General features: G+C 44.7%; 1 protein-coding gene across 4 annotated transcripts in view; it reads left to right on the forward strand.

Annotated features, from left to right (window-relative positions):
* Positions 1-25,600, forward strand: part of PTPRN2 (protein tyrosine phosphatase receptor type N2) — a 723,767-nt gene that overhangs the window by 253,758 nt on the left and 444,409 nt on the right. For all 4 annotated transcript variants that reach the window (XM_077849498.1, XM_077849499.1, XM_077849500.1 and 1 more), the window contains 2 exons: positions 8,742-8,844; positions 16,136-16,289. In XM_077849498.1, the coding sequence (XP_077705624.1) occupies positions 8,742-8,844; positions 16,136-16,289 (257 nt within the window). The remainder of the gene's footprint in view (positions 1-8,741; positions 8,845-16,135; positions 16,290-25,600) is intronic.

Here is a 25,600-nt window from a genome sequence, read left to right on the forward strand (position 1 = left end):
ACGGCTAGGAGAGTTGAAAGCCGTGGTCTTACTTTCTCATGGGAAATTCAGACATCTTTGTTGTGTATTCTGTTGGTCATTGGCTGACTTATTTCTTGCCCAGAAGCAGGGCCTCTTCCTCTAACCTGCTGGTCTGCCAGCTTCACGCTTGGCCCCCGTTGACTCACCTGCCCCCTTCTGTGTCCTTTGCCTCCATCCCCAAATCAATCCTGTTGAAAAACAAACCCAGGGTCTATGCACAGGCTGGTGTGCCCCCTACCTCGTCCTCCTTTGGGATTCCCTATCTCCCTTGGGGCGGCCAGGATGCCTGGCTGCCGGCCTTGACCCCTCCTCCTTCACTCCTGCATGGAGTGGATTGTTCGTCCTTGGCCGTCTTGCTTCCGGAAACTCTTGAACTCTGAGTTATAGCCACAGTATCTCTGGGGCAGGCTGTGTTTACACCCCCTTCCTCTCTCTCTACTTCCTTCCATTCATTATTCACAAATCATGAGGATTAAACAAGAAACACTTAGCCAGGGCATGGCCTGGCCCAGCATTAAGGCTCAGTCGGTAGATACTATTATTTTTTACAATTTCTATTATGTTCATATTGTTATTTTTATCACGCTTGTAGGACACAGTTGGATATTTATGTCGAAAGCTCTTGTGGCTCCACAAGAAAGCAGAAGCCCTTCCTGGTTGGAAAACAGGGCGTCCTGTGACTACACACTGTCCCCTGACCCCTCTTCTGGCCCTCAATAGACTCACAGCCTTCCCACCATGTCACGCCCTGTCCTCAGGGCACACCACATGACATCCTAACCTTCACCTCTTCTCTTGCTCTCCGGTTCTTCTGCAATCCTCCCCAGCCTAGTGCCATCTGTTAGAATCCTATTTCTCCTTCCTGCCTTGGTTCAGAGACCATTTTTCTCTTTGAAGCTTTTCCTGGCTTTGCACCCCAAATGAATCTCTTCATTCCTCTATTTTCCTGTAACTGTTTACTTGTAACTTTATTGCGTAATTGCCACACTCTAAGTTCTGAATGAATTATGTACCTGTCTGTGTCAGCACTACACTACGACGGGTAAGAAGAGGTCAGGAGTCATGTCCGTTCCCAGGTGACATGTGTCTGATACAGAGCATGAAGAATGGGGCTGGAGGAGGGAAATCACATGGTGTGTGACATCTCTGGACTGGCTTTCTCACTCAGCACGCTGTTCTGGGGACCCGTCCAAGTTGTGGCTGCATTGGTAGTGTAGCTATTGGTCTCGTTGCTGAGGACCACTCCACCGTGGGTGCAGCCGTAGTCTTTTGACCCACTTACCCATGGAAGGACATTTGGTTTGTTTCTGACATTTATATACAAGTTTGTATGTGATCATGTCTCTGGGGTAAATGGCGAGCTGTCATTTGCTGGTTTGTGCGAAAAACAAATGTTTAGTTTTTAAAGAACCACCAAACCCTTTTCCAGAACAGCTATGTTGTTTTACAGACCCACTTGAAATGAAGAAGTGACCCCATTTCTCCACATCCTTGCCAGAATTTGGTGGTGTTACTTTTATTTTTAGCCTTCCTGGTAGAGTGATGTGGTGTCTTGCTCTAGTTTAAGCTTGCATTTCCCTGATGGCCAACAACGCTGGACAACTTTTCATGAGCTAATCTGCCATCTTTTGGGAAATGTCTCTTTGTGTCTTTGACTCTTTTTCTAATTGACCTTTTAAAATGTTCACTTCTGAGAGCTCTGTGTTCCAGGTCCTGGTCGCTTCTCAGCTGCGTGGCCTGTCCTGGTCCTTTGTGTGAATATTGGGGTGGTCCATCTGGTCTGCCATCTTTGTCCACGCTTGTTTGGTGCTGAGCCAAAGGATGCTTTGCCTGCCCTTGGTCCCAAAGATTTTCTGCTTTTTGTTCCCTAAAATGTTCATTGTTTTATGTTTTACATTTACATCCATTATCTGTTTGGTTACTTTTTTTGTGTAAACTGTGAGGCTGATGTTGAGGTTTCTGTTTTTGCCCCTGGGTGTCCAGTAGCCTCCACACCATTTTGTAAAAGATAATCTGTCAAACATTAGGCTACTTTTGCACCTTTGTCAAAAATCCATTGGGCATATTTGTATGGGTCTATTTCTGAGTTACTTTGTTCTATTGATCTGTTTGCCTTCCCAATACTATGCAGTCTTGATTACTGTACCTGCGTAACAAGACTTGGCATTAGTAGCATGATTCCTCCTGCTTTATTTTTCTTTTCCCAAATTGTTCTGGCTACTGTGACTTCCTGGCTCTTCCATATAAATTGCTTGTCTGTATCTGCAAAGAATCTTACTAGGATTTTGACAGGAATTGTGTCGAACTGCTATACCAATTTGAGGAGGATTTTCATCGTTATTATGTTGAGACTTATGACTTGTGAACATGGCATGTCCATCATTCATTTAGATCTTTGATTTCTTTCATCCGTATCGTAGAGTTTTTAGCACTTGAGTCCCGCACATGTTTGTTAGATTTATATCTGAGTATTTAATTTCTTGAGAGACTATGAATGGTATTTTAATTTCAGTGTCAATGTGTTCATAGCTGGTATGTAGAAAAATAGCTTATGTGTTCTAGGAGTGTTTTGAAGATTCATTGGGATTTTCCATGTAGAAAATCACATCACCTGGAATTAGATAATTTTATTTCTTCCTTTTTGATATGCTTGCCTTTTCTTTCTTTATCTTGCCCTGTTGTCCTGGATAGAACTTTGAGCTATGTTGAATAAGAGCAGTGAAGAGGAGGCATCCTTGCCTTTTCCAGATCATAAGTGGAAAGCCAGTTTCTCACCATTAGGTATGATCTTAGCTGTAGGGCTTCTGCAGATGTTTATGATCAAGTTGGTCAATTTCCCCTCATTTCCTATTCTTCTGAGAGTTTTCATCCTGAATGAGTGTTGACTTTTTTCAAATACTTTTTCTGCATTGATAGGATCATGTGCTTTTTTTTCTTCTTCTTTAGCTTATTAATATGGTGGATTACATTGATTTATTTTGGAATTTTGAACCAGCTTTGCATTTCTGGAATAAACCCCATGATTTAATAATTATTTTAATATATTGTGGGGTTTTGTATACTAATAATTTCCTTAAGAATTTCTATATCTGTATTCATGTGGGATACTGGTCTATGGGTCTCTCTCTCTGTCTCTCCTCTTTGGTCTTTGTCTGCTTTTGGTATCAGGTTAATCTTCACTACACAAAACTAATTGAGAATTATTTCTTCTTCTTTTATATTCTGGAAGTGATTGCATAAAATTCATATTAATTCCTCCTTAAATATTTGGTAGAATTATCCAGTGACATCATCTGGGACCACACATTTCTTTTTGGGGAGGTTTTAAATTATGAATTCAATTTTCTTAATAGTTGTAGGGCTATCAAATTATCTATTTCATATTGGATGAGATGTGGGTGTTTGTGTTTTTTGAGGAATTGGTCCAATTCATGTAAGTTGCCATGTTTATGTGCATAGACTTATTTGTTCCCTTATGAGGTCTTGCAGGGTCTGTATTGATATCGGTTTCGTTGCTGATACTGGTAATTTGTGATTGCTTCATTTTTTCCTTTGTCGGTCTTGCTAGAAATTTGTCAATTTTACTGATCTTTTCTGGGAACCAGCTTTTGTTTTCACTGACTTTCTCTGTTTTTCTTTTTTCTGATTTGAGTTATACCAATTTCTGTTCTTTATTATTGCCTTCATTCTGCTTTCGAGTTTATTTTACTCTCCTTTTTCTAGCTTCTTGATTTGTACATTCAGATGATTGATTTGAGACTTTTTCTAATGTAAACATTTAGTGCTAAAGAGTTCAGTCTTACCACAGCTTTTACTGAGTCCTGCAAAATTTTGGTTTGGCATTTTCATTTTTATTCAGGTTAGTGTATTTTTTCCCTTGGATTTTCTTTGGCCCGTGGATTATTTAGAAGCTTTTTGTTTAATTTCTAGGCGTTTGGAAATTTTCTTCTTATAGATATGTTATTGATTTCTAGTTTGACTCCACTGTGATAGAAGAATGCACCTCAAATGATTCTGATTCTTTTAATTTTGCTGTGATTTGTTTTATGGTCCAGGATATGGTCTCAGTCCGTGGTTTGTGGGCACTTTAAAAGAGTGTGTGTTCTGATCTTGTTGGGTGGAGTGTTCTATAAATGCCGATTAGAACTATTGATTGATGGTGCTGTTGAGTTCTTCCCCAGCTTTACTGATTTTCTCTTTATTTGTTCAGTTGCTGCAAAAGTGATGCTGAAGTCTCAACTGTAAATGTGGGTTTACCTATTTCTCCTTTCAGTTCCATCAGTTTTTGCTTCACATATTTGCAGCCTTGTTGTCTGGTGTATATGTATTTAGGATTCCTATGTCGTCTTGGTAGATTTACTCTTTTATCATTATATAATGTCTCTCTGTCCCTCATAATTTTTTTAATATATTTTTTATTTATTTATGATAGTCATACAGAGAGAGAGAGAGAGGCAGAGACACAGGCAGAGGGAGAAGCAAGCTCCATGCACCAGGAGCCCGATGTGGGATTCGATCCCGGGTCTCCAGGATCGCGCCCTGGGCCAAAGGCAGGCGACAAACCGCTGCGCCACCCAGGGATCCCCCTCATAATTTTTTCTGATGAGTAATTTATCTGTTATTACTGTAGCCTCTACTACTTCCTTTGATTGATGCTTGTGTGATACATCTCTTTCCAGCCTTTACTTTCAGCCTGTCTGTAGCATTATATTTGAAGTGAGTTTCTTATAAACGACATATAGTTGGATCATACCTTTTTAATCCACCTAGTCAATGTCTTTTCACTGGTATATTTAGCCCTTTTACATTTATACATTATTGATATACATTGGTCCTTTTACATTTATAATTATTGGTATGTTAAGGCTTAAATCTCCTATTTTACTATTCTATTTTTTCTCTGTTTTATTTTTTCTGCACTCCTTTAGGGTTATGTTGACTTTTTTTTTTTTTAAGAAATCCATATTGATTTACTTATAGTGTTTTTGAGTGTATCTCTTGATAGCCGTTTTAGTGGTTGGTCAAGATATTGCATTATATATACAAAACTAATCACAGTATACTATCATTGTTTTACCAGTTCGCTTTATGGCTCTTCCCCTGTTTATTATAATTATCTTGAATATTTCCTCTGCATATATTTAGAAGCACAACAGACAGTATTGTGTCTGCCTCAGTTGTCACACATAATTGACAAAAGTCCAGAGAAGGAAAACTCATCGCCTTTACTTTCATTCTTTTCTCCTTCCTCGTGTTCCAGACTTCCTTCTTCCATCTTTGCCTTTCTGTTTAAATAAGTTCATTCAGCAATTGTTTTTGGGCAGGTCTGCTGCAAACAATGCTCTCATTTTCCCTCTTTTGAGACTGTCCTAATTTCCTTGTCAGTTCTGAAGGATGTTTTTGGTGGGTATCTGGGTAGATTTTGGGATTCGGGGCTGGTGGTTCTTTTCTACCAGTGCTTGAAGGATGTTGTGTGATTTCCTTGTGGCCTCTGTGGTTTCTGATGGGAAATGAAATCCTTTGTCATTCGGATTGTGTTTCCCTCAAAGATGTAAGGTATCATTTTTCTCTGGCTGCCATCAAGATTCTTTCTTTACATTTAGTTTTCAGAAGTTTAACTGTGTGTCTTCGAGGAGATTGAGTTTACTCTGTTCAGGTGCTCAGCTTTGTGGATACTTAGATTTATATCTCTTGCCGTAGTTGAGAAGTTTTTAGCCATCATCTTTTTGAATGCCCTTTCAGCCCTGTTGTCTTTGTTTCCCTCCCTGAGACTGATGATATGAATGTTAGATCTTTTGTTATAGTCTCACACTCCCTGAGGTTCTGTCCATTTCTTTTCCAGATTGTTTTCTCTCTGTTGTTGGAATTAGGTAATTTCTGTTATTCTCTCTTCTAGTTTATGGATTTTTTCCCCTCTGTCTCTCATCCTTCTATTTAGTGCATCTGCTGCATTGCTTATTTTGGTTATTATATTTTTCAGTTACATTATTTCCATTTGGTTCTTTTTATATCTGTGTATTTACTGAGACTTACTATTTCCTTGTTAAGCCTTCTAGTTTTTTATTTCTTTCAAGTATGTTCATAATTGTTCATTGAAGCATTTTTATTATGGCTGCTTTACGATCTTTGGCAGGTAATGCTAACATCTTCAAGCATCAGTGTTGTGGCTACAGATTGAGATATTCCCCGGTTTTGGTATGACAAGTGATTTTCTCTTGAACCCTGAACATTTTTTGTATTCCATTATGAGACTCTGGATCTCATTTAGGACTTGTGTTTTAAAGCTTTTTCTGACACTGCTCTGCCAAGGCCTGGGGAAGGGGTCTCTGTCACTAATATGGGGGTAGAAGGAAGTCTAGGTTCTCCACTAGACTTCGGCTGACATCTGAGGGAAGGGGTCTTGTCCATATGCTGGGCAGGGTAGATGGTGGGAGTTTGAACTCTGTATGTGGTCTCCACTGGGGCTTGACATGGGGGTGGGTGGGTATACCACCCCTTCCATACTTGGCCATTCTGCTGACCCTGGCAGGGTCGGGGGAGATCAGGGGGCCTCATTCCAGCTTCATACGAGAGGATGCCCAGGGTCCCCTGGCCTTTGTTAGCTTGGCTGTGGGTTGGCTTCTGCTTTTTTGGTGATGTTTGATGGGAGTAGAGCTGTTATTATCTAACGTGTGCCATGTTTGTCTGGCCCCCTGGCTAGGGAGAGGTGACCTGTCAGGGCTTCACCTGTACTTGGTATTCCCAGATTGCTGACTCAGCTGCAGTGTGAGGGGCACAAGGTCCAGAGGGCAGCCCAGGGAATGCTGCCTGTGTGGTTCCTCGGATTCCATGGGAGTGCAGCCGTCCTCCCTTCACAGCCTTCTGTGCACAAAATCTCCAGGGATCTCATCGTGCCTGGTGGGGAGGGCAGGGAAAGTACATCTTCCCATCTCCCTGTAAGCAGGTCGTCTCTTCCCAGTATGCCTTAAAGATGAGTCCAGAGAGGGCATCTGACCCCCAGCCTACGCGTTGCTTGGAATCCAAATGCCCAGTTTCTGCGTGCTCCCAGGAAAGCTTAGAAGCCAGTCTAGGGGTTCAGGGTTGCCCTCAGATTGCCTGTCTGTAACACTTTTGTCAGTTGGCCAACTGTTGTGACTGAGCCCTCCTCACGGACCCCAGAATTGACACAGCTAGACTTCTGTGCTTCTTAAAAAATACATATATATCATTGAGGTTTTGTTATTTTAAATTTTAAAATGAAAGGTTTTTTATAGGAACTTCCTTTTTGTGCTCTCGATTTTTTTGGTTTCCTGATGGATATTAAGACCACCCTTTGGGAATGGCATGTTTAAACTATGCTTATTTTCTAAATCCACAATGCTAAATATTATGCTAATACTACAAATGTGCTTTCAATTGAGAATACTCCTGGGAGGGAACCAATGGTTAACAGCCACATAAGCGTGCATTTCTTATGGGTGGTTTTTAAGTTGCTTTTGGCAAATGGAAGATTCTTGCTTATTATTAAGTACATTTAATCCCAAAGTAAGCGTAACAGTGATTGTAGGGCTGGGTCTCCCTGCAGCAACCTGTTCTCTAAATGCCATATTCAAGCAGAGCTGCTTGGAACAAGTTGCCATAGGAGGCCGGCCTGTTTGCTGAATTTTCTCATCAGCTTCCCTTTTGGGTAATGCCACAGAGCCTTTGAGACTTAGAAATGTTCCAACTGTTTGAATCTTGCCATTTGTAAGTATGAAAAAAAATGTTAGATTTACATTTGAAAAAAGAATTCAAGTGTGTTCGTGAAGGCGGCTTCTATCTGCTGAGCCCTTCCTTCCCTTTATTCCCCAGAACATGTGTTTCTCAGCAAATTCTGGACTTCCCTGCACTGCACTCACACACACAGGCACTGAGCTGTCCTGATCTGAAGATTTTGGTAATGTGTTTTTGAACAGGGCATAAAAATATATCTCTGTAATTACATGATATTTAGTGATTAGATAATTATGGATAATTGCACGGGGTAGTTCTAAGTGCTAAAGTGTTACCATAAGATCTAAAATGTACAAATTGCATAATAATTATTCTTGGGAGTTATTTGGTAATTCTGAGCATAATTATCATGTGATCTGCAGTGCATGTAATTAATGCGTAATCACATGGATTTTGCCTTCATAACTACTTCACTCTTGTTATAAAGCTCTTTGTCATAACATTTGCGTATAAATATAATGTAATTGGCTCCCAGATACAGCACATTAAGCCCTGTGATAATTGCCTTCACAGTAACAATATTCTTATTTCATCACAATTGTGTGGCTCTTCGGCAGGATGGAGTTAGAATGAATTGCCCGAGATTGGCCGTGAGTGGGCAGGACAGTGGCTGAGCACATGTGCTAGGAACCTTTCTGTGAGAAAGTCTGTGTCTTTCGCTGGGGTACATTCATCTTGCAGATGAAACGACACCGGCTCAAGGCCTCCTTGCTGTCCAGCCACAGACACTACTGAGCCTCATGTTGTTCATCTAGTAAAGTGCCGGTCTTATTTCTGGGCCAGATGTCTCAGAAGACGGGGACTTGTGTGAGAAGAGACCTTCTTAATAAACTGCAGTGAGAGGGAGCCCTGGGTTGTTGATGGCATTGAAGACAAACTTTGAAATGGCAGAAGTTTATCCTGAGACTGAAATAAGACCTTTGGCTCAACTTCTGGGTTGATAACACAGCTTTTGCAACTTCCGCCAGGCTTTAAGTGGCAGGACGACTACACCCAGAACATGATGGCCCAGGAGCTCTCAGATCTTCCCCAGACCTACCCGCGACACCTGGATACCCCTAGCACAGCCAGGTAAGCAGACGTGGTTATGTCTCCAGGCTCTCTGCCTGCAGCCTGCATCTGTCAAGCTTATTTTGTTTTTGTTTTTGTTTTTGTTTTTGTTTTTGTTTTTGTTTTTTGGTGAATTTTTGTGTTCTTTTTATTGTTTTACAAGTTTATTCATTTTTTTTCCTTGTTTGTGTATTTTGGTTTTTTTTGGTATATTTTTTATTGGAGCTCGATTTGCCAACATATAGTATAACACCCAGTGCTTATCCTGTCAAGTGCCACCCTCAGTGCCTATCACCCAGTCACCCCATCCCCCTGCCCACCTCCCCTTCCACTACCCCTTGTTCGTTTCCCAGAGTTAGGAGTCTCTTATGTTTTGTCTCCCTCTCTGATATTTCCCACTCATTTTCTCTCCTTTCCCCTTTAGTCCCTTTCACTATTTTTTATATTCCCCGTATGAATGAAACCATATAATGTTTGTCCTTCTTCGATTGACTTACTTCACTCAGCATAATACCCTCCAGTTCCATCCACATTGAAGCAAATGGTGGGTATTTGTCATTTCTAATGGCTGAGGAATATTCTGTTGTATACATAGACCACATCTTCTTTATCCATTCATCAAGCTTATTTTTATTTGAATTTATTATCTTCTGGTGTAGAGGGTCCAGAGGGTTGGAAAGTCCAAAGAGGAGCTGATGGGTGCTTCCCTCTTCACCGTGTCCTAGCCCGGGAAGCAACCTGCCCTGGCATGACCCTTTACTCAGATGCCGTCCTCATTGATGGACGTCCCAGGGGCCCTTCCTCTCCCTTTCCCAAGACCCTTGGAAAGCCCTGCATCTTCAGAGACTTGGCCGAAAGCAGAAAAGTCAAGATTTCTCGTCTCCCATTTCACTGGGAAAAAGGAAAAGGAAAAGGGCCTTCCCCAGACACTTAGGGCAGTTTGGAAGGTCCATTGTTTTCAGAGACTATTCTGAAAGTTTAGTTAGAAAAATCTCAGTAACACAGAAATGAGGGTATCTGCCTGTAGCTCATGTTCTTCTCATAAGTGAAGCAACTAAGCCAAGAAGTTCGTTTGCAAACCAGTGAGATGATGTGAGTGGATGCCCATGAAGAATTCATGCGCTGAGGACACATTCATTGTGTTGACCCCCTCACTAGCCAGACGAGCTCCTGGAGGGGAGAAGGCATATCCTGCTTCTTGCGCCCAGCCTGTCCACTGGAGCGCCTCCTTTGTCGGAGGATGTGCCGTGACCGCCCATGGGTGTGTGCAAGACTCTCTGTAAGAAGAAACCACCACCAACCAAAGTCAGGCTGTCTTGAATTTCTGTTTCTGTCTCGTGTGATTGCATGCTCTTTGCATGGTCTTTAAATCTCACTTGGGCGTTTCTGTGCTGCCCACTGCTCCTTCCTTCCTCGTGAGGGCTTAACTTCACTAAGTGTGAAGTGCACTGTCCTGGGTGACCTTGAACTCCACAATGAACAAAGAATGGCTCCCGATCCCACCAAGGAATAGGGCGTCACTCAGGGACCCGTGTTTGCACACAGGTGAGGCCACTGGATGGACACGTAGGGGCTGCCTTCTTACCGGCATCAATATTGTGATTTTTTTGGCTGGGTACAGTATACTTTATTGATGCTACATGACAAAGTAGGGCTCCCCAAGTCCCTCCCCTTCCTCAGGGGGTCTGGGATGTAAATTGGAGGTCAGGAGATTCTCAGTGTGTTGGGGGATTAAGTCGGGGCAGGGACTCCCCAGCAGCTGAGGGCCTCTCTCCTCTTCTTGTGCCTCTGCTGGAGGTGGTGGTCAAGGGGGCTCTTACTCCATGGAGGCCATGTAGACCATAGGGTCTACCACTCAGGTGCTGTGGTCAAATTCATTGTCGTACCAGGAAAGGAGCTTGACAAAGTGATATTGAGAGCAGTGCCAGCCCTGGCATTATAGGCCCATTGACATGTTGGGGGATGGGGACACAGAAGGCCAGGCCAGTGAGCTTCCCATTCAGCTCAGGGATGACTGTGCCCACAGCCTTGGTGGTGCCAGAAGAAGCAGGGATGATGTTCTAGGCAGCTCCACGGCCATCACGCCACAGCTTCCCGAAGGGGCTGTCCACAGTCTTCTGGGTGACAGTGATGGCATGGATCAATGGCCAAGAGTCCCCCCCCAATGCCAAAGTTGTCATGGATGACCTTGGCTAGAGTTGCCAAGCAGTTGGTGGTGCAGGAGGCATCGCTGACAGTCTTGAGGGAGTTGTCGTACTTCTCATGAATCATGCCCATCACAAACATGGTGGCTTCAGTAAAAGAGGTAGAGACGATGACCCTTTCAGCTCCACCCTTCAGGTGAGTCCCAGCCTTCTCCATGATGGTGAAGACCACAGTGGACTCCACAGTATACTCAGTACCAGCATTACCCCATTTGATGTTGGGGGATCTCACTCCTGGAAGAGGCTCTGACGTCAGGCACATGGAGGTTGCCGCACTGCAGCTTTATCGGCACGAGCCATGCCCACAGTCACTTCGGAAGCCTGCCTTGGCTGCCATTAATGCCTTTGGTCTTGGAGTCCGTTTTTCTAAAATTAGTGCTGCGTTCCTGTTTTCTCTCTTTTTATTTGCTGCTTCGTTGATCTGGCTGCCCTTTAAAAGTCCACCCTTTGGATTCTTCCATTTTTCCATGCAGCCTTCCTGGGAAAGGCAGGTGGCAGTTCCTCCTGCCCCCTGGGGCCCTGGCATCTCTCCTCTGGGGGGCGGGATGAATGTGCCTCTCTTGTCTTCAGGGTTTGCATTCAATTCGTGACCATCACTGTTTGGGTTTGCAGATATTTTTAGAGCGCAGGTTGAGTCATTATTGGCAAAGAAGTCACTGCTGTCTATCACCCTGTGTGCATGGCTGCCTTCTGCCCCCCCTGGCATCCCCGCCGGTGTTGCTTCCGGCACAGAGCCCCAGTACCTGGCCCAAGCCTTTCACCAGGCTGACATTTGGTCGATATTTGCTGAATCAGTGAAGGAAGGAGAGAATGAATGAAAACTACTGGTGACTTTGAATTATTTATGGGTAACTCCACCACCCATGAGCCCTTCCTTGCTTTTTTCACTGCACAGGGCAAACGCATTCCGCTTACACTCTGCAGAGCATTCTGGATAGGTTGTGGGTGTCTGCAGTTGGCCAGAAACACACTCAGCATGTTTCCTACCAGACAGCTGACCTTTAGAGGAGTGAGCTTGCTCGGATAAGGCTAGAACCATCTTCTGAATGCCCAGCCCTACTCAAGCTGACAGCAAGTGAAAGCCAGGGAGTGGGCCCAGAGGTACTTAAGGAACTGAGAGGAGGCGTTGGGAGTCATGAGAACATAGAAAGGAAGCTAGCCCTCTGCTGACACTCCCATGGGCAGGAGGCCAGTGTGTATGTAGCTCCGGCGAGCTCCCATGGGGCTGTTGTTAACCACAGTTATCATGACTGAGAGAGGAGTGACGACCAGGTTCACCATGTGCTCTCTGTGAAGATTTTATTCCTGGTTTGGGTTTTTTTCCTTCAACAAATTGGGTGACAGCTGAAAGCCTCTCTATTATTTGGAGCCAGAGGCCGGTGCCTGCAAGTGCAAGAGGGTAGTGAAGTCCTACACGTAAAATATTTTTACTTTTCTTGAAGTGGAAAATATGTACTTATGAAGTTTTGATCGACTTCAAGCTGAATGACAGAAGAGAGCCCCATTTGTAAGTTAACTGCTCCAGGGTTGACAACGGGTGTGCTCATCAGTGTTGCATCTCACAGGGTCGTAAGCAAACCTACCAGCAACAGTCACCACAGGAAGATGAACAAGACAAGTTAGAGGCACGTTTATGAGGTTAGCAACTCATCCTGGGGGAAGACAAACTACCGGAGAAGTGAACTGACCTGTTAAAATTACCCTGACCCACAGAACATGGGATCCATCCAGGCAGTGATGGCCCAAGAAATGCTAGCCATGCTTTGAGATCAAAGACCTGTGACGTCCTTATTGGCACACCTGTGAGGTCTGATTACGTGTAACTTAAAAGGCATGGGAAATAAAAATAGGACAACTTTATCTGATTGAGATAATTAAATGCAAATAAGAGGATTTTCTGTGAGTCCCAGCTTTTTTTTTTTTTAAGATTTTATTTGTTTATTCATGAGACACACAGAGAGAGGCAGAGACACAGGCAGAGGGACAGGATCCCTGTGGGGAACCGGATGCGGGACTTGACCCTGGGATCACGCCCTGACCTGAAGGCAGATGCTCAATCGCTGAGCCCCCCAGGCATCCCTGTAAGTCCCAGCTTTTATGAAATATAGACAAATACCACACCTAACGTCAGTGATCCGTTCTTAGAAATCAGACTTCCTATGTGAACAAACTAGCTGGGATCCTGCTCTCCATTACTTTAAGTGGAAAATCTATAATAAGTCACACACCCACCTTAAGCCATATTTCCTGAAGTATGTCAGAATCACACCAAAGACCTAGATGTAAGGAGCAGACTGTCATGTTTATATAAACTACTCAAGACACTGTTTCCTGGTCCTTGAAGGTAGATACTGTTATTAGCACATTGAGCATTTTGTTTGTGTTAACACAGCCTGCAAGACATCTACACAGACCAGATGCACAGGTGTGGATGCACAGGTATGGACACACACATGGACACACACAGACACACACACGACCCTGAGTGGGACAAACCCCCTGCATTCTCAGGCTTCAAGCTGTGCCCCCACTTCTCCTGATTTGGGCTCTAAGGCCTACACCCTGTGCCTGGGGAACCAAGGCCCTCCTGTCTGCACACCAGAACACCTTGTTTCTAGGATCGTCATGAGACAGTTATCATAGGTGGTACACGTATAAATAAAAATGAAAATCAAATGATTACTTAAAAGTTAAATCTCTCCAAATGAAAAAAAAATCTCCACAGAAAGGACAGGAAGAAATGAAAAACACGGCAGGTGAGTCCATGCCCTTGTGTGCACTGATTTTCTAAAACTGCGTCTGGACGTTGGGTAAGCTGTGCTGCCTTCCTAGCAGCCTGGGGATATTTTTGTTCAACGTCAAGGCTACTTCTGGCAGATAATTAAAAACAATACAAATTTTAAAACTCGGTATTTACTTATGTGAAGGTCAAATGCATTTTAGTATGTGAAGAAACCCACCCACGTATATCGCTACGTAAATGTCAAAGCTGTAATTGCTTACAATTGTTTATTATTCAAAAATCAGCTGCCACATTGGGGAGCATGCACTACAGAGGGTACGTTTGAGGTTGTGTAGAGTTGCCATAGGAAATGTGCCCAGTTCTTTGTACACAAAGCAGACTTCTGGTTGTCAAAGATGCCTAACAGAGGCTGGGAGAATTATTTTCTATATTTTTAAGATTTTTTTTTAAGATTGTATTTATTCATGAGAGACACAGAGAGAGGCAGAGACACATGTGACAGAGGGAAAAGCAGGCTCCATGCAGGGAGCCCCGTGTGGGACTCGATCCCAGGACTCTGGGGTCACGCCCTGAGCCAAAGGCAGATGCTCAACCACTGAGACACTCAGGTGCCCCCCAAACTTACTTTCTTTAAAAAAGAAAGGAAATAAGACATTCTCCTTTCAGACCAGTCCATAATTCGATCGCCCCCACTACACCACAATTACCAGTTTTGTTATGCTGAACTCACTTTCACTGACAATAGTTTTTAGATTTCAGAGGACAAGTGTCATTTAATAGGTTAGTAAGGTGAAGTGCTGGTGTCTTGGGCTACCCCTGCGTGGACTTAGAGGTTAATGGCTGTATCTGTGTTCACTCATTCGGTCCATGTGAACTCACAGCGGCTGCTGAGTTAAGCTCTGCATAATTCTGGGCTTGGAGCAGAGAGCAAGAGCACGTGGAGGGACATGACCTTTCCCCTCAGGCAGCTTTCATTCTGGTTTAAGGACATATAGCAACAAAAAGCACATGTTAAATAAGGAAAGTGTTTCCAGCTGGTAATAAATGTGATCCAGACCGTGATTTCAGGGACGTACTAGACGGGGACCAGGACGTCGTGGAGGGTTGGCAAAGGCATGTGTGGGCCACAAAGGGCACGAATGGCCTGGGACGTAGGACGGGGTTGGACCTTTTCCCCGTGAGTGATGGGACCTGGTGCACTTGCTGCAGAGGCTGCGGGGCTCCAGGCAGGGGTGTGACAGTAGCAGCACCTGCACCCTCTGCCACACGGCCACCCACGCATGGCCACATGTGACCCAGGGAGGCAGCAGTGCAGGCGGGAGCCAAGGGTAGATACGGGGCATGTTTCCAGGTCCCATGAAGGACGGTGTCCATGTGTGAGCACAGAAGGGAAAAGAGAAAGGGGAACAGTGCAGCCTGCAGCCCCAAGTCTGCTGCTTCCACAGCGCACATCTATTGCCTTTCAGTTCTGGAGGCAGAGGCTCTGCCCGGGCATCATAGCCTCAACACCTTCTCTGGGGCCAGGCCACGAATGTTTTCTTCCTGGTGCATTCTGTGGCTGGATGTCTCTCTCCCCGACATTACTCTGACCCCCACCCGGCCTCTTTTAATGCCCTGTGATCACATGGGGTCACTAGGTAGCCCAAGGTCTGGGAGCAGCACGTCCTGCCACCTGCTGGCCCTGAGCTGTGGCACCCCACTGTTGGCAGGGCTGGGAACGGTCTCTTGGGTTTGCTGTGTCGCAGCTGCAGATGCCCAGCCCTGTCCAGGGGTTTCCCTGCTCCGTTGTTGTGGCGCCCCTGGATGGCTGTGCATGTGGGGTGTTCCCCTGGGTGTTGGGCAGGACCCGGGAGCTCCATCCCAGGGCTCTCCTGCACCGCGACGCATGCCTCCATGGCTGGGGAAGGCCCACCTGCCCTGTGTGTCATGAGGTCAGTGGGGGTCAGCTGTCCGTTCTTCCTCGACCACACTCAGACCTAAAACCCCCTTCCGTGGAGACGTCCATGCCCACGGCTGCGCGAAGCCCTGCTCTCTGCTTCTCAGATTCCCGTTGCACTGACAGTGAGATGTCTGTCAGCTTGTGTCGTGTCCAGTGGGTCAGAGGGGCCACGTTGAGAATATGCTCCAGGCCTCACCTGCCTTTGGGGTCACTCAGGTCCCCACAGCAGCTCGGGGGGCGCATGACAGATCCAAGCCCATGGGCAGGGGGCACCAAGAGGGCAGGGACTGGCCCTCTAGCCACCAGGTGAGTGTCCTCACTCGGCCCCCACACCATCCGCATGCATTTCACGTGAAGCTGAGGCCCAGGCGGCTCATTATTGTGAGCAAACATATGACCAGTTTGTGGTTCTCTTTTGTTTTTCAGGACGTCAAAGAAGAGCGTGGATCAGGACAGGCGGTATGGCCTAGAGGACGACCGTGCTCTGGCCAAGGCCGTCCAACGCTACCTGCAGGCCCTGTCCCAGGCTATGGCTCTGAACATGCGCCCCAGGACAAAGCACGACCAACCACTGACTCAGGTGACTCTCATGGCTTATTCTGCAGTCTGGGGCATGTGCAGGTTCCTCTGGCATGCACGGGGTTTCTCTCCCATGTCCCAGGCTTTGGGTGGTACACGGAGGGCCTGGCACACACAGACATGTCCTGGACCCCTGTGAGTCACACACACATCAGGAGCCCAGCAGTGGCTGTTCCCCCACCCCCCAATCAACACTGGGCCAGCCAGTGGTCTAGGCCCCGTGGAGAGGCTCCTCAGGGTGTCCTCTTCGGGATGAGCCAGGGAGCTGTAGGAAGCTCACCACTAATCACAGACGTGAGCCCTGGAGACAGCAGAGAGGGTGTTTCCACCTTCACCACCTGGACTCGGGCAGCAGTGGACACAGCTCTGTGGGGGTGGCTGGCCGTCCCTGAGTGCCTTGAGCCGTGCTGGGTCACACTGCATGTCCATCCTGGGGACACCAACCGGGGCAGGCATCCCGTGTGGTGCGGAGTGGCTGGCGCCAGGTTCCTGGGTAGAAGTTCATTCTGTCCCAACACTGAAACTGCCCTTGAGCCATTTCAGGGTCTTCAAAAGATCATTTTGAAGAAACAGAATGACAACTCTCAGTTAGCTTCTAGGCTGGAAGACGACCGCCTGTGACACTGGGGTTGCCGGGTTTTGACTCACCTGGAAAGAGCAGGCACAGGGTGCTGGCGACCGTCAGAGCCCGCGGCCCTCCCGCATCCCAGGAGGGGGTTTGGGCAGCATGTTGAAGTCTAGAGTGACCGTGGGCATGTAGGGTATCTGCTGCAGTGTACACCTTCTGGTTTCAGTGTTGGCCACTGGGGGTTGACCTATTTTCCTTCCCGCAAGTGATGCTTGGTGGACGAAGGTCCCCTTCCTCTGAGGCTTCATCAGAAGGTGGTCGTGGCTCCGGAAAACATGGGAGAAGCAACATGGGTCCCTTCGTTGATGATTTTCCTGCCAAGAAGCCACAGAAATGATTGAAGCCCACCCGGGGCTGGGATTCTGGGTAGTGGCCACATAAGTTCCTCATAGAGGGCGCAGTGCCGATGAGGCCTCAGAGTTGCCTTCTTGTGGGAGTGTTTGCTGAGGGGGGATGTCCAAACCAGGTGCATGTTTTCCTGGGTGCTGCGAGCCTGTGGGGTGAGGTCAAGGTATTGTGGGCTGGGAGCTCCTCCTGAGTCACGTTTCTATGCTGGGTCATGGGAACGTGTTTGCCCAGCTTCCACCGTAATATCGAGGCCTTGGGTCCCCACAGGTGAGCTGCTGGCGAGAGAGAGAGTAGGAGAAGCCGGGAGGGCCCCTGTGCCTGGTGTGAGCCCCTGACAGCCTGGACCCTTGTCCAGCTTCCCAATGTGGACCTTAACGCTGAGTAAGCTGGGTCCACTTAACACTTTTTTAAAATGTTAAGATTTTTTATTAATTCACTGATACTTTCTATGAGCCAGATGCTCCACTGAAGGCTTGGGTGAAGGTTGGGATTGTTAGGACCTCTTCCTGGGGAAGTTGGCAATGGACGTGGTGGGTGCGATGCCAGACACCCTGGAGCAGATTCAGACCTGGATCCCACCCATGTGGTGTGGCCTCAGGGCTGCTGCTTGGCCTCTCTGCCCCAGGACCTGGCTTGCAAGTCAGGCTGTAACTATCCTATGGTCATTGTGAGGATTTAGCAAGATAGAACCTGTTGAGCTCACAGGGAAGGCCTCAGCTAATGGTCGTCGTTACCTCTCATCATAAATGGTCTTCAGACCCACGGGGAAAGTGGTCAGGAGTCTAGGAAGCATAAGCTGCTCCGTGGTGGGGCCCCCATCTCCTGAGGAGAGCTGAGGACACGGCTGTGCCGACAAGGCCACTTCCAGCTGCACCCTGGCACGCAGAACCCACAAGCTCTGCAGGTCTTGCTTGTTGACTCCACCGCACACTGGACCTCCAGTGTCCCCCCAGTCCTGAACATGGGTGACTCAAGTCCCAAATGTAAAATCATCATTTTGTTGGCCCCGTTGCCCCTTGACATGTCTTCGTTGAAAGGGACATGGACCTTCGTGCTCAGCCCTGGCTTCTGCTGAGGTTCCTGGGCTGCTGCAATGAAGACATTGCTGCGTGTCCCTGTGTGTCAGACCTGGACGTGGCTGTGGCAGATGGAAGGGCAAGGAAGTCATTCATTAAAAGTTCCCGAGACCCAGAAGATTCAGAAGACGCTTGAATGATAGGAACCCGCTGAAATCTGCCTGTGGGATGGTTTACCATGTTCCCCTGACCTTCTCTTGGACCTTCTCTGCTGGCTCCAGGACAGCCACTCACCTCTGTGCCTTGGGACCCTGGTGAAGCCCCATCAGCTGTCCCCATCCAGTGCAGCTGTCCCCGTGCAGTGAGAGCCTCAGTGTCCATTCTAAACCCAGCACCATGATCCTCTGTAATGTGGTCATCTACTCACTTAGCCTCACACTAAAATAGGAGAGTCCAGTTTAGAATAGAATTTGCTCCCTGGACTTGGAGGGGTGTGGGCAGCGCCTGGGTTCTCTGCCATCTTGTCTTGCTGTTGGCACCTGCTACGGGTGACCTGAGAGCATGACGTCGGGATCAGATAAACTGCACCAACTGTGGAGCCTTGGGAAGTGGGGCTTCTGAGACTGTGGCAAGGTCTGTGCCGCAAGTGTTGGGAGCAGCTGTGGCAATGCCATGGGAGGTGCCCAATGGGAGCTCCTGGGGGCTCCCAGGGTAGAACCAGGGCATGACCTCACAGGTAGTAAATAACTGCCAGCTCTGCCTAGTGGGTTCTGGTAGGCCTGGGCGTGTGTGTGAATCTGTAGCTTCCTTACACTGGCCAGTAGGATTTGCTGCGGTGTCTTTCCAGGCCTGGCTCATGTACGCTGTGATTCCACCACTGAGTGTCTAGATGCATATCCTGGGATTGCTCCTGTTCTAGAAGAACTTGTGACTGGTGTCTTTGTATGGACCCTAATTCCTTTGAGAGCCTCTGACTAAGATGTGGGGTGGGCTGAGCTCTGAGGCTGTGGGGCCCTTGCCTCTGACTCTACCCGAGGGCCACTGGAGGCATAGGGAGGGGTGGTATCCCTCCCTGCCTGTGCTCCATCTCAGGAGAGAGAAATGGGAGAGAGGGACTGGCGCTGATCTTACCACACATTTCATCCATTTGACACGGCCAAGTTTGGCTTCCACAGTCCCCAAACACCCACCCAGTAGGATGGCCACACACCATGGTTTGTCTGGACACTTTTCCTCACAGATGTCCCCGGGTGAATCATGAATAAGTGGTTGTCCTACCACATGGCCATTTTAGCACCACAGTCACAAGGACTATTCAGAAAATGAGCACTTGGGGGAAAAAAGAAGAAGAAAAGAAAATGAGTACTTCGTGGCATTTTTGGCTTAGGCTTTTTTCTTCTATGTTGAGATAAATGCTTTTCAGTATTAAAAAATGCATGAAAACTTAGAACTTAATATTTTCTCTGTCCAGTGTAATCTCTCTAATGAATAAAGCCTGGATAAAGTATGAGAAGTCCATAATCAGATGTTACCCATCTACACAAAAAAGCTCACTTTTTTTTTTTTTTTTTTGCCACAAAAGTATACCCAGTTAAGGCTTTGAGCAGTGTTTTCTGATTTCTGCCCTCTCAAGTGTTGAAAATCTTAGTTGGAAATTTCAGCTTTATACACTCATGATCTTTCAAGGTGCAACCAATTTCCAATGAATTGTTTTATAAATAGTCTTTTCTTTCTGTGTTTCTTTTTTTCTTTTTTTAAGATTTTATTTATTTACTCATGAGAGACAGAGAGAGAGAGGGAGAGGCAGAGACCCAGGCAGAGGGAGAAGCAGGCTCCATGCAGGGAGCCCAACGCAGGACTCCAAGCCGAAGGTGGCGCCAAACTGCTGGGCCACCAGGGCTGCCCTCTTTGTGTGTCTTCAAAGATCTAACTCTAGCATAGAGAGAAAAACATTGTGAATTTATTACCTTCAGAGGCATTAATACTCTTTACTTCATAACAGAAGCAAAGGGAGTAGAACAGCAGTGCTGCTCTGTTTTCTCACTCAAGCAGCATCCTTGTTCCCTGGGTGTTGTTGGGGTGGAGTCAGCTCCTGTCTTTATGGACCACAGCAGCATTGGTTAAATGTCCTTGTAAGTCACTCTAGAGAACACAGTAAATTCTTAACTTACACTATGCTGTAGAGGAGATTAAATCCTAAAATCATTACTTGGAAACTGATTTATTTTGTAAACATTGTCTCAGCATTTTTCATGTTCAATAGGCTGTGCTAGGAGCTGGGATTAGAAAGATAAACCCTAGTCCTGCTGCTGGGACCTCACAAGTCCTCCCAGGTAAGGGAGACACTCAGGTACAGTTAAAGGTGGAGCAGCAAGGCAGTGCAGGGAATACTCAAAATAAAGAAGGCCTGTGAACCAGACGATGAGTGGGTCAGTGAGGGCTTCTTGGGATGGGCACTGGAGGAGCAACTAGAAGTCACTGGGTAGACTCAATGTGCAGAATGTCAGGAGACCCCCCAATCCCACCTGAACAGCATGAACAGGCCAGGTGAGCGACCAATCCTAGCTTTTAGAAAACCTCTTGGATTGCTGATGATACAAAGAAACCCAAATGAACTGAATTCCAAAAACTAGTGAGGTCATTCTAGGGGAGAAGAGGCCCCACTACTTTTATATTGGCTGCAACAACAGGAGGGGAACCAGCTGTAGGAGGGATGGGAAGAGCATGGCCCCAACTTTAAGGAACCACTGACAGTGCATGGAGACCGGCATGAGGGGCAGGAGCCCCAGGAGCAGCTGCACAGAACACTGGGTGTACAAGAAGACAGCATACTTCAGGGGGAGACTGAGAACACCAGACCCTCCTGAGCACTCTTCAGCAGCCCTCTGGAGGCTTGGGACAAGGCAGAGTAGTAGGATAAGTTGCACTGATGGGGAGTAGAAAGGTGGGGCCCACAGAGCAGTATTGGCTATAAATCAGAGATAGCTCCCATGGTCATAACAGTGGCAGCTGTCTGCAAAGCATAAAGCCATCCTCAGAGTCACACTAGGGCTGAGGTCCCAGTGCTGCTGAAGAAAAGGCCTGATCCCATCCTCAACATAACTATCACCAGTAGGTTACTGAATCTGACTCTGCAACAAAACCAACACCTATTTCAAGTACATCTCACATGAATTCAGCCCCACAATAGCAGACCAACAGGAGAAGGATCTGCCCTTTCCCAGGGATAGATATTACTTCCTTCATTCTCTATTATTCTTCATATAAAACCCAGCTTACAATCAAGAACAGGGAGATGCGTGAAGGGACAAGATGTGACTCCTGGTCAAGAGAGGAAAGAGGCAATAGAAGAATACCCAGATGTGACTCAGGTGTTGTAATGATTAGGAAACGATGCTTTAATAATGAAATATATTAAAGGATTGAGTGGGGAAGGTTAAAAAAAAACATAAATGAACAAATGGAAAACTGCAGCAGAGATAGAAACAATAAAAGAACACCAAATTGGGATGCCTGGATGGCTCAGTGGTTTAGTGCCTGCCTTTGGCCCAGGGCATGATCCTGGTGTCCTGGGATCGAGTCCCATATTGGGCTCCCTGCATGGAGCCTGCTTCTCCCTCTGCCTGTGTCTCTGCCTCTCTCTTTCTCTCTCTTTCTGTCTCATAAATAAATAAAATCTTAAAAAAAAAAAGAACACCAAATGGAAATGCTGGAATTGAAAGCAATAAGATCAGAAATAAAGAATTCATTTGATGAGTTTAGTAACAGACCAGACACAGTAGAGGAAAGAGTCTGTGAATTTCAAGTCAGATCAATAGGAATGATCGAAAATGAAACATAAGAGACATAAGAGGTCCCTGGGTGGCTCAGTCAGTCGAGCATCTGCCTTCGGCTCAGATCATGACCCTGGAGTCCTGCGATTAAGTCCCGCATCAGGCTCCCTCCTCCATAAGGAGCTTTCTTTTCTTCTCCCTCTCACTCTGCCTGCTGCTCTGCCTACTTGTTCTCTCTCTCTCTCTCTCTCTCTCCCCCCCAGATAAACAAATAAATAATCCTAAAAAAAGTAAAAAAAATGAAACAAAACATCCAAGATACATGGGGCAATATTAAATACTCTAACATGTGTAATTATAATCCCAGAAGGGAAAGAGAGAAAGAGATGGGATAGAAAATGTATTTGAAAAAATAATGCCTGGGATTTTCCCAAAATTGATAGAATATAGCAAAACATAGATGCAAGAAGCTTAATGAACCCCAAGGAGGGTAAACAGAAAACAAAATCTAAGGAAAACCAAAGTAAAGAGAAAATCCTAGGGGTATTTCAAAGGGAAGAAAAACATATTATATCTTGGAGAATAATTATAAGAATGAAGTCTTACTTCTCATTAGGAGACCAGAAAACAATAGAACATCTTTAAAGTATTGAAAGAAAAGAAAAAAGCTGTCAATTTAGAATTCTATGTTGTTCAGAACTATAGGTGAAACAGGGAAAATCTTTCTCTGGAAGACCCCTACTACAGAAATGCTAAAAGTATGCCTTGGCTTTAAGAAAAATGAGGGATCCCTGGGTGGCACAGCGGTTTGGCGCCTGCCTTTAGCCCAGGGCATGATTCTGGAGACCTGGGATCGAATCCCATGTCGGGCTTCCAGTGCATGGAGCCTGCTTCTCCCTCTCCCTCTGCCTGTGTCTCTGTGCCCCTCTCTGTGTGACTATCATTAAAAAAAAAAAAAAAAAAAAAAAAAAAAAAAAGATAAATGATGTCATAGAGAAGCCCATATCTAAAAAATAGAATGAAAATGACCAGAAATGGTAAATTTTCAAGTAAATATAAAAGATACAAATACATAAGATGTACAAAATTTTGATAAAGATTATTGGATATTTAAAAGAAAATAATAAAAATTATTGTGAGGTTTGGGCACCTGGGTGGCTCAATCGGTTAAATGTCTGCCTCCAGCTCAGGTCATAATCTTGGGGTCCTGGGGTCGAGCCCCACGGCAAGCTCCCTGCCCAACAGGGAGTATGCTTCTCCCTCCCCTCTGCTTCTCCCTGCTGCTCATGTGCTCTCTTGCTCTCACTCTCTCTCAAATGGATAAAATCTTTTAAAAAATTGTATTGTGGATTTTATAGCTTATGTGGAAGAAAAATATATGGGAACAGGAGCATAAGAGTGATTTGTGAGGTCCTCTAATATTATATGAAAGTACATTGTAATAAATTAAATATATACATTATAACTTACATAGCAAGCATCTTTAAAAATAAGCAAAAATAGTTATACCTAAAAGTCAATTCAGAGATAAAATGGAACGCTTTGTTTATCCATATGAAGAAAAGAAAGGAGGAAGTAAGAGAGAAACGAAGACCTTATGAGCTGAACATAAAACAAATATCAAGAAGGTAAACTTAAGTCCACCCATATTGATAATTTTTTTCCATATTGGTAATTTTATCATACAAATGGACTAAGCCCTCCAAATTAAAAGCAGAGAATTAATAAAAACAGAAAACAACTGTATTCTATTAAAGCTAAAGCACATATAATTAGAAAGACATATATAAGTTGAAAGTAAAAGATGGAAAATGTGTGCAATAGAAACTCTAAGTATCAAAGTTGCTATGACTGTTAATTTTTTTTTGACTGTTAATTTTAATCAAAGAACGCTTCAAGACAAGAGCATAATCAGAGATAGAGCAGTTAAGAATGACTAAATGATCAATTCATTAAATGACATAAAAATCTTTTTATGAACCTAATGTCAGCACTTCAAATACATAAAACAAAAATATGAGAAAATCAAAAAGAAAATCAAACGACTATGCCCGTAGTCGTTTTTAGAGATTTTAACTCTCCTCTTTCAAGCATTTCCTTTTTCAAAAGATTTTTATTTTTATTTATTCATGAGAGATATATAGAGAGAGGCAGAGACACAGGCAGAGGGAGAAGCAGGCTCCATGCAGGGAGCCCAATGTGGGACTCAATCCTGGGACTCCAGGATCACGCCCTGGACCGAAGACAAGTGCTTAACCACTGAGCCACCCAGGCGTCAAGAACTTCTTATACAAGTAGATAAATTAACATTAAGGATATAGAATATTTGAACAATACCATCAAGCAACTTAAACTAATTGATATTAATAGAATGTGTCTAAAAACTGCTAAATACACATTAATTTCAAGTATACACAGTATATTTCCCAATGTAGATCATGTCTGAGGCCATAAAATAAATCAATAAATACCAAAGGATTAAGATCATACAAAGAAAGATAAAGGAAAAGAAAACTTCAGATCATTATCCCTTAGAAATACAGAAGCAAGAATTCTAGGCAAATTTTAGCAAATCAAATCCAAAATTATATAAGAAAGGATAATACATGGTGGTACAGGGAAGTTGTATACATTTGAAAGTTATTCAGTATAACCACATTAACAAGAAAAGGAAAACTATACAATAGTTGTAAAAGATGCATTTGACAAAAGTCATCAATTTCATCAATTTCTGATGAAATGAAGAGGACTGAATACTTTCTACTTAAAATCGAGAATTAGACAAGGAGGACTGCTCTTGCCTCTTCTGTATTGGAGAGTTTAGCCAGTGCAATAAAGCAAGAAAAAGAAATAAAAAGCATCCAGATTACATGACCGTCTTTGCAGAAAATTTGGTGGAATCTACAAAACAACTAAAACTAATAAATGAGAATGGCAATGCCATAAAATGCAATGTAAATGTACAAAAATAATTGTATTTCTATATACTATCCATAAACAATTTGATACTAAAATTACAAGAAGCCATTTACAGTAGCATGGAGATTATGAAACAATTAGAAATGTAACAGAGTATGTGTAAGGCTTTGTATACTGAGAATTAAAAAAACGATGTGAGTACCTGGAGAAATTCTAAATTAATGGAGATATATGTCAAAAAGCTCAAAAGTGTTGAGGTCCCCCTAAGTGATGTATAAATGCAACACCAAAAAGTGTAGTCAATAAGAGAAGAATTCATAAGTTGGACTTCAAAAGAACTAAAAATTTTCTTCTTTGAAAGATCCTGATAAGAGAATGAAAAGACAGAGGATAGGCTGGGGGAAAAACTTTGTGAATAATACACCTGAAAAAGTACTTTTCTCTAAGATGTATAAAGAGCTCTCAAAACATATTAAAATGAAAAAGAGGAGGCAAGTAATGAATTGAGCAAAAGGTTTGAAAAGAGACTTCACCAAAGCAGATAAATGGTAGCAAATAAACTCGAGTGGAATGTTCAACATTATCCATCAGAGAAATAAAATAAAACCATCTAAGGAGCTGCCACCAG

Source organism: Canis aureus, chromosome 15 (genome assembly GCF_053574225.1).
Source record: "Canis aureus isolate CA01 chromosome 15, VMU_Caureus_v.1.0, whole genome shotgun sequence".
Taxonomy (NCBI): domain Eukaryota; kingdom Metazoa; phylum Chordata; class Mammalia; order Carnivora; family Canidae; genus Canis; species Canis aureus.